The following is a 9,328-nucleotide window of genomic DNA, read 5'->3' as shown; positions in this document are numbered from 1 at the left end:
AATTATAGCGCGGCGGGTTGCTCGTCACCTCGCACAGAGAACGCTCCGACTCAATTTGCGCTTTTAGCGCCAGAACATTGGTTTATTATCACCATCCATGGTGCCTAGACGCGATCATTTTAAGCAGCTTCTACTTGTTTGCTTCAACTTAGAAACATTTTAATTGGAAACATCAATAGCTTTTAGTGGTACTTAAATTTGTTCGACGGTGCATGTTCAAAAACTTTACGCAATGCATAGCGTGAGGCTAGAAGCCTATCTGTTCTTTTACCTCTACTTTAAAAGTCATACGCATTTAGAAGCTCACAAGTCACTTGATTATTGTACTTCACCCTCGCGCTTTGCTCTACGTTTGAGGCATAATAGTGAAATGTGTACGTCCACTGTAAGGTACGTACCCCATGACATGCCTTTCAAAACCCAATGGGGTCACAGTCGTTCAGTCTATTTTTAAGGCCGTACACATAGGAAAAGAAAACTTGGTGAGTATCCACCACGCCGAGAGTTCATCTACCCAATCCACACTAAGGACTTGGGATTAGACTCGTAGAATGACAAGGCGGTGAGACCACTGATATTTACAGAAGAGAAGCTACTCTAAGAATTATCTTTATCAAGGCTGTCGTAGAGGACATCCGAAAAGCACTGATAGTCAGCTAGTCTGGATTTTTTTATCCTTCGTGGACCTAACGGATCCTTTGGGAGCCTAACGAATCATTGCGGCTTTCAGTGAAGTAGTATCCAGACAAGAATACAAGAGAGTCTTCACTGGAGCTGCACGCTTGAGAGATGGTATCATGCAATTGACCTGGTTCCTGGAACTAAGTTGTGCATAACAGGTCGGCTGAGTCCATTGACAAAGTAACATTATAACGTTATCAACGATTTGCTGCTGCGCAAGCATAAAGTAGATCTGGTGAAGAGAGTAATAGTTTTCTTGGCTTAACTTCATGTGTCAGATATGCTAATGCAATTGCGGGCTTCACTATAGCCACATCGCTGGCTCTGACGCTACACTGATTCTTAGAGAAAAAGTGCTGCACAACAGCACTTTAAGTGTGTACGCATTATCAAACAAGGTCGGTGGGTAGTACCAATTGCTCTTGAGATTTAGTGACTCCCCATATCGTGCCCACTTCTGCCTCAGGAGCTCTATAGTACACCAGCACATTTAACCAGTCTGGTGACGATAATTTATATTCCAAAACCGTTTTAAAGAGAGAAAAAAGGTGTAAATCCTCGAATTTGTTGCGTGCGATCTGTGGTGTTTGCGCGATTTTAAAAGGGAAAGCCAGTTTTTTGAGCTGACGAGATTTCACTGTATCGATGCTTCATCTCGAATCAAGATCATCAAGCTAGCCTTGCAAAGATCTAGGTTATATTTTTGGTAAAATGGTCAGCACTACTATTCAAAAGCGATTTTTGAAGATGGTTTGGCCTGCTAAATTACATGTGCAATTTTCCTGACTTGGCAATGCTTTCTGCCAGCTGCTTAAAAGGAGGTGAAATGGTGAAATGCAAAAACGTGTGTTCTCATACCGGCGCGAAAGAGTGTAAACAGTCCCAGACTCAATCCCCTCCAGATGTGATTTGGTCATTTCACGGCATACGTATCGATTTGATTTTTGTCACCGTTTTTACTTACGTAACCGCCTCGGGGAGAGGATCGGTCGTCATCCTGGCCGCAACTCTTGGTCAAAGTTCGCCAATTTCATCTTGCCCTGCCGGGCGGCAAGGAAATGCGATTGCACGCAAAATGCCTGGTTAGGCGGTGAGAACACTCGTAAAGTTGACGCTTCAACTTCGTCCAGAACGGAAACGCCACTTCGACCGAAGTGCCACACGTCAGTGCCTCTTCTCGTGCTCGTCCATATAGCTGGAGATGGCCAGAGCCACGCCCTGTTGCTCTGTCTGGAGCATAGTGAACACCATAGCCATCCCGAGCTTTCTCACCCATGCAGGAATCTACATCGTTGCCCTCGAAGGCCTTGACGCTCACCATGAGCGATTTGGGTCGGGAGGAGTCATCTGTCGTCGACGGTGGCATCATGGACGCAGTCGATGCCAACATCTTCTGTTGTGGGTGCTCTAGCTGAGCATTTTCATGGCTCGAAAATGTATCTTTGCGCGAGTTGATCGGTTTAGGTACTTGCGAAGCGAGGTGTTGCGCGCCCTTAGGGGTCAAGCAGAAACATCAGCTTTTTAAATTCGTTCTTTTGGCCTGAGGCAAATAACAGAAGTGCTCCTATCTCACAGACGATCAATCGTATCGACTCAAGTGGAGCTTGACAACACGTGCTACCAAGTCCAGCGGGGCTGCCGTAGCTCTTTGCTTAGAGGAATCTTACTAAAAGTTACCGACCCTCGTTCTATACTAGGACCAGAACGAGTGTAGCGGATTGCAAAACGCTGCCTCCAAGAAAATCTTAAAACCTTTGCCAAAGCAAATACACTCTTCCATTAAAATTTGAGACTGTATGATTTTTTTTATTTGCGGCAAAGTCACCTATATCGAAATCTATAGGATGTTCCTATAAAATAGTAAAACCTAATAAGAATGCATAACTACTGGCAGTTAAGCAACGGACTGACTTCTTGTTAAAGTGTAGCCACACCATTGTGTGATTGCACAGTCTTGTGTAACCCACACCGTTGTATGGTCACACCATCGTGTGTGACCCAACCCTTCTACCAGGGCACGTTTGACTACGTTACAGTTGTAATCACCTTTGTACTTCTGGGAGTTCTGGAATCAGAAATGTAACATATGAGTACGACTGTGTAATGGAGCACGAAAATGCACATGTGTATCATTTTGAGCAGTTTACTCATCTGGTGTATACAGTTCGGGTATATTGTATTTTCATTGGAAAGTTGACTCACTGTAGTTTAGCACACCATCGCAAGACTAGACCCAGCACGGTTGACTTAGTGGATTGTGGTGGGACGGGAATCGCAAAGAATATACTTTTCGGGCCGTGTCCTTTGAAGAGGTCAAGTGAACCCTTTTCAATATACCTAGGATGACCTGCTACGAGTCGATGCTTCCCCACAATAGTGCGCAGGACTACAAGTAGTTAAACTGAACTGTTCGAGCTCTTTAGACAAAATAATTGGTGATAGGCCTTTGATACTTCCGAAGTTGTACTATCTGCGAGTGCCTTGAGACTGCATAACAGCCAAAATAACTCACGCCTTCTTCATAAAATGCAAGAAGTTCGTCGCCATATATGCGCTCACGAAGCTTCAGCTGTTAATTGCCCTCGCGGCACAGAAATTGTACTCCATATTTGATCCGACAGCCAGCGCTCTTTCGAAAGAGGTTGGCTGGACACAGGAAGTTTCGTTGAATGTCGACCCTGTTTAAAGGAGCTAGGAACTGTAGAGACCTTCAAAATAGAATATGCCACTATCGCAGCAATTTGAGTTCGCCACTGCTCAACATTGCCCGCAAGTTACCACCTCATGGGACTGGTAAGATATCATTTGACCACAGGCTATGCGAATACTCACGAGACATCCAAATCTCTTAACGTTGAAAGTACTTCTCCACAGAGGTACTACAAACTGGTGCCCATCGTTGAGTGCGACCATTTTGCCCGGAGACAGCGAGCGCAATTTGCAGACTAAACTCCATGGTAATTTAAAATCCCTCCGGTTTTGTCGCCCTTGATGTCAAAATACCGGAAGCTCAATTTCTAATCTCATGGCGAACGCCAGTTGCGCTCTCACTAAGGACTGTTGAGGTCCTCATGGTTGTGTCGTTACGGTGCATTCTTGTGGGCTTCTGGCATTCTATATGCGCATCCGGCTCTTAAGTTGTCAAGCGTTCGATCACCTCATGACCAACTTAAGACGTAAGGCTACTATGCGAGTCTGGTTATCCATAAGACGAGTAGCGGGCTAACTCTGTGTTCATCTAAAAGATTACTAGTACTTCCCTATGTAGCAGCATTTCCGTGCATTTTGCACAGAGAAAGCTTTGACGCGAAGCATTTGAGTTTACAACGGACAAAGGCTAAATTTCATGCTTTGCACAAAGAGTCTTCTGCATACAATCTATTGGTCTTCTCATCTTTCTTTCTCTTCTCTTCTCATCTCTTCTCTTCTCTTCAACATGCTCTTCCAATATGTTAAAACTAGTAACTAAATAAATCTTTCTTATTGTGCATAATAATACAAAGAGCATCTGTAATAAGTTACAGCTTATTTTTTGTAATATCACACAAAAATCTAGTGTACGTATTCCATAATATTGTCTGTTGCATTAACAATGTAATGTGTATGTTACACCATAATACGGATTTTGGATTCTAACATAATTATATATATAATCAATTAGCAAGTGAGCAAACTATTTGCTTGCACACATTTATACTCTGCTTGCACAGATCTGTCTGTATTTCCTTCGTTTCTATACTGCCTTTGGCTTTGTTTTGGACAGGATGCAAATCTTAAGATTAACTCAAGATACACTGTTTGGATCGAAATAAAAGTACATCATAATTATTCCTATATAAAACATCATAAACAAATTTCGTCTTATTGAATGAACACCTTTCACATTGACGTATGTGACCATATGTTCTTTTCGCATTTGCTGATGCCTCCCATCGTACAGGTGGTGACCATAAGTGTCCGTTCCATCATTTGGAACGGACACTTATGGTGAAGATAAATGATAGATGATCCGATCTGTGCAGTCTGCATTTTAACACCATGCGTCAAGATATGACCTTTTTGCTCGTCTGAATTCTTTGTATGATGGTATTAAATAGAATTCTACCAATCTTAGAGTTCATAACAGAATTTGAGCCCAATCGCCGCAATGAAAAGCACAGTTGTACTGAAAGCACTTGGTCACCTTCTGTCCGTTATTCTCGTTCGATATGACAGTACTGTGGCATCAGTGCTCACTCTACCAAGTGAGTTTAGTGCCATACCACAGTCGCGACGCACTTCCGAAATCAATGAAATCGATTCGACCAGCACACATTCGCAGCATTAGCTGATGACGCTGGCGACAACGATGACAACACCGAAAGCAGATGTCTTATTACTTTTGTTAAGGGACTTACTAAAGCCGGTGGTGAGAAAATAAACATTAAACCAATACAAGCGGCCGTTGAAGAGGAAATAAACACCAATCGCAGACGAGAAGTTCCCACGCCAGCAGTTCGAGCAAACTCCCCTGGAAATCCTCCTTATTCATTCGGATGTTCTGAACTGGGCTCAGAGTGTAATAACATCTTATAAAAAGGACGTCGAGAAAGCTTACGAATCGATTTACTTGGTATTACTTGAGCATGCTGACGATAAGGCCAAACTGTCAGAAGTTATCCAGGAATCTATGTCCTGGTTGGGTCTGCATCTTCAAAAAGTTGAGCTGACTTATTGGCATAAAAACAATTACTCCTTGAAGCAAGTTTTTGACAATCTTGAGCTACGTTCTCTGAAGATGCTGGACAACAGTCGGTTAAAGCGGTGGTTGGCGTATGCGCATGAGAAACAAGAAGACGGGCCTAAGAAGTTGTGGTCTATATTGAACAGCTTTGATGACGATGGCTACATTGTCCAGCTACTGCTTGCGTCTAAAGGATCAACTGATCCAGAGCAGATTGGGAAAAAGCTCGAAGACAAATTGGTGACGAAGTGGAGTGAGAACCGCGTCCCATCAAGAAAAGTGTTTGGGTATTTTGGTGTAAAGAAGAATCAATACGAATTGTGGTCAGCTTATTTCAAATCGTCAAAAATTGCTGGGAATGAACTTTTCGAGTATGACACGATAGTCAAAAAAGTGATTGAATTTGGAAAAAATTCTGAAGATAGCAAACTCGTCAAAATCGCCGAGGAGATGACACAACCATAGAAGAAAAAATCCGAATCAAATAGCCAAGGTCTCCGTGCGTTTGGTTAGTCTTCTGAACACAAGAACGAGAATAATGGTCTTCTGTGGAACACGTTGTCTTCCAATGCGAAGTATTTGAAAGATACGAAGCAACGAAATAATGAAATACTATACTCAACCATTGAGAAATTGTACGGACCACTGGAGCCATCGAGTCAGCGAAATTGGTCAATCATTCTGATTTTTGCTTCTTCTAGTGGGGCATTGAATGGAGACAGAGTCGCTGATCTAATCATCTCGCCAATGTTACAGCTTTGCTTGTTAACAATAAAGACGCTACTTTATCTACTCGGGTGTAATCTTTGTTGCACTTTATACTATTTGCAATTCGAGGAAGTATGTCAGAAGGTTGGTAAGTCAGCAACTCCGACTACTCTGCAGTAATGATACACGAAGTTTGTAAGTTGCACTCGTATCTGTAACCAAGCCACAAGTACTATGATGGTACAAATGATGCTCCTTGTACAGAATAACATGATTTTGAGGTGTATCGGGCATACCGTGATCCTTTCCTTTGCATTCATATGAATAAACAAATTGTGCATAGCTAATCACTGTATGACCACTTAATAGATTTCAAATACCACAACAAACACGTACGATATCGAGGTTAAATTGCAATAGAGACGTCGAGAACCGGATTCGACTGAAGTAGCCAACCAGGAATACCAAGGTCGTTGGCCATTTAATGCCAATGCAAGTTGCGATTTCCCCCTCCCACGCAGATGAACAGAATTGGGTCTCGTTCCTGTCATAGAACTCGTCGACGATTTTCCAAATTGTGCGCACAAAATTTTCAGCATTTGTCTAAGACGTCCACGACGTTAATAGTACACATACCAATCTTCCTCTGCGCGTCAGACTTCTTCAAGTTTGTCAAATATTTCCGTCGGTTCAGCTGCTGGAATTGCCATTGATGATGCAAGATCTCGATTTGCAGCCAGTGCATCTGCCTTTTCGGTCGGAACAACATCCAACACATTCACAGAGCCATTTCCTGCTGCTTCCTTAGTTTCATCAACTTTCTCCATTACTTGATCATCATACAGCTCAATGCGATGAAGTTTCTAGCTCGCGTGGCACAAAGATGTTTCAAATCACTTATGTCACTTATACCCTCAACTTCATTCTCTGTCAGCCACAATTCGCCCTTCTTCGCGAGATTTAGTTGGCGACAACATCATTAACTTAATTATTGACTTGTTGGTCGACTGAGTGATATATTGATCAATAATTAATGTCAAATTATCTTTTAGCATTTAATCAATATAACTGCAGGTTATTAGTGCGATTTTAAATATATCCTATTTTTTTTAATCTAAAATGAGATACAAAGAGTTACGAAAAATCATGATCATAATCAAGAAAAAAGTACCTCAGCGGAATGAAGCAATGTAGGAAGCGAGTGGATCTTCACAGCCTATGAGACTTCTTTAGCCACTTGATTCACGGGTAAATGATATTTTTCACCACTTGCCTGTGAAGCTTCACAGCTTCGCACGGTTTATCGTCACACGGTAGTGCTGACTCAGCAGAACCGTCATATCGTGACAAATGGAGATTCCATTTATCATGAATAGGTAGCGCCTCGACGGGCGAATTACAATCGTTATTTGACTCCACCGGCTCAGAACGGGAGATTGTGGCACCGGCCCCACCCCAGAAGACAACAGGTTACAGCTTGTCCATTTTGTCGTCTTTATGTAGGGTCCCCTCACTGGCGTGGCCAGAATGGAAGTCTTCCCTGTGCATCCGTCTTATTTTAAGAAGCACTAGTAGTGGTATTGAGTGTTGAATTCAACTTTAAGTAGGCACAACTTGGTTGGAATGTACACTTGAGCAGCTCGTCGAGCTGGCATGAGCCGATGGATTTCAGCGATGCTGAAATAAAGGAGGCGGAGGTTTAAGCTGCCGCGCAGCATTCAAACTCCCAACAATGTTTTGTCTGTGACGACACCCGTCACCTTCGGACGGATTGTCCCCTGTGCAAGGTGCATCAAGGTTCATCGAACCGACATCCCGCTTCTTACCAGTCTTCCGGTTCGTCGCGAGGACATGACAACACAAAGTAGCCCTACTGTAGAAGAACTAAGTTCTGTTGAGCCAAAGCGGTAGAGGTCAGCAGGGTATAACCGCGAAAAGCTACGTGCTCTTAAACACGATACATGTAAGCAAGCCGGGCTTGCTAGTCGTGAAAAGCGACCGTGAAAACTTTGAAAGTCACGGAGGATTCTGATCGACTCCGGGGCGTCGAGCAGTTTTGCTCGACGGTCTACGATGAAAGGTAGACAGCTGTATGCTGAGGCGCTGAAAGCGCAGTTAAGTGACATCGTCACTGTTCGCTTAGCGACGGGGGGCATATGTCACGGTGCCGAGGGTCCCCGTGAATCACGGTGTCGATTTTCTTGACTTCGATAGCATCGAACGCTGATTAGTCGTAGACTTAAAATCAAGGCATGACATTATCCTTGGTATGGCATGGTTGGGACACATACACCATGGTGAATTGGAGGTCTAAGGCCTTGAGCGCTACGCGCACGTTACCTGGTGGGGCATTGGTGATCCATTAAGTCACCTCTACTAGGAGACAAAAACGCTTATTGGTGCGGGCACTAGACCGAACCGGGCAACGTGCTGGAGATCGGAGTGCCCGAGTTGTCAAACACCAAAGTTGTATCGGACAGGAGACCCGAGCATGGCTCGCGCGCTGAGCGTGGAGTGGCACGCAACCGACTGAGCTCATCAAGTGTTGGAGCAGTCGCTGCATGTTATGCCTGGCATGGTCGGTTAAGGGCCGAGGCGTCGAGGGCGAAGCCACAGTGATACACGTGGAGAGGCATGTAACCCACTGAGTACTGCTCACGTTTCGAAGCAGTCGCTGCATGCCACGAGTGGTATGGTCGGACGACGTTTGAGGCATCTTTGGGCGAGGCCTTTCAAACGCTCGTGGAGTGGCACGTTAAGCACTGTACGAAGACTGCGGAGCTAGCAGCGCTTCATCGAATGTTGTTATCAACATCAAGTCTCCGGTGGAGCAGGAAGTGGGGCTAACACCATAATACGCTGAGTGCGTGTTCCTACCGGTCTCGCTAAGACGTAAAACCTCTGTGAGGAAGCGACAGCAACACCGTATGCTCGCTTGAAGACGCTGGGCATTACCCTGGCCGCAGATGTGTCTACCATAGACGATAGCGTACACCCATACACCCTCATCAACGGTTTGACAGAATCTCCCGCTGGGGTAGCTTGCGTTAATTAGCCAAACGTTCAAACCGAGCTCACTGACCTTCATCTGTTAGAGTTGGGACCCTCTTTTTGAGCTCGAAGCGTGTTTCTTGTTTATCGATGTCATCTCGATGCTCCGGATCCTTGTATCTGATCCGCATCAGATCTGCTCATCACTTTCAGTTTGTACATTTG

At 44.3% G+C, this 9,328-nt stretch overlaps 2 protein-coding genes across 2 annotated transcripts; one reads left to right on the top strand and one right to left on the bottom strand.

Moving 5' to 3' along the window:
• Positions 1 to 4,889: 4,889 nt before the first annotated feature.
• PHALS_11710 (uncharacterized protein) lies at positions 4,890 to 5,869 on the top strand (the record flags this gene model as incomplete). Its single annotated transcript, XM_024727120.1, has 3 exons — positions 4,890 to 4,925; positions 4,990 to 5,089; positions 5,154 to 5,869. 3 exons carry the CDS (start codon positions 4,890 to 4,892, stop codon positions 5,867 to 5,869), a joined length of 852 nt encoding a protein of 283 aa, XP_024577729.1.
• Positions 5,870 to 6,249: 380 nt separating this feature from the next.
• Positions 6,250 to 6,939, bottom strand: PHALS_11709 (uncharacterized protein; the record flags this gene model as incomplete). Its single annotated transcript, XM_024727119.1, has 4 exons — positions 6,250 to 6,283; positions 6,357 to 6,420; positions 6,493 to 6,715; positions 6,772 to 6,939. 4 exons carry the CDS (start codon positions 6,937 to 6,939, stop codon positions 6,250 to 6,252), a joined length of 489 nt encoding a protein of 162 aa, XP_024577728.1.
• Between the last annotated feature and the right edge of the window lie 2,389 nt (positions 6,940 to 9,328).

This window comes from Plasmopara halstedii, assembly GCF_900000015.1.
Source record: "Plasmopara halstedii genome assembly, contig: Scaffold_555, whole genome shotgun sequence".
In the NCBI taxonomy this organism is placed as follows: Eukaryota; Oomycota; class Peronosporomycetes; order Peronosporales; family Peronosporaceae; genus Plasmopara; species Plasmopara halstedii.
Note: the sequence above shows the minus strand (reverse complement) of the source record. Positions and strands in the feature narration are given on the sequence as shown.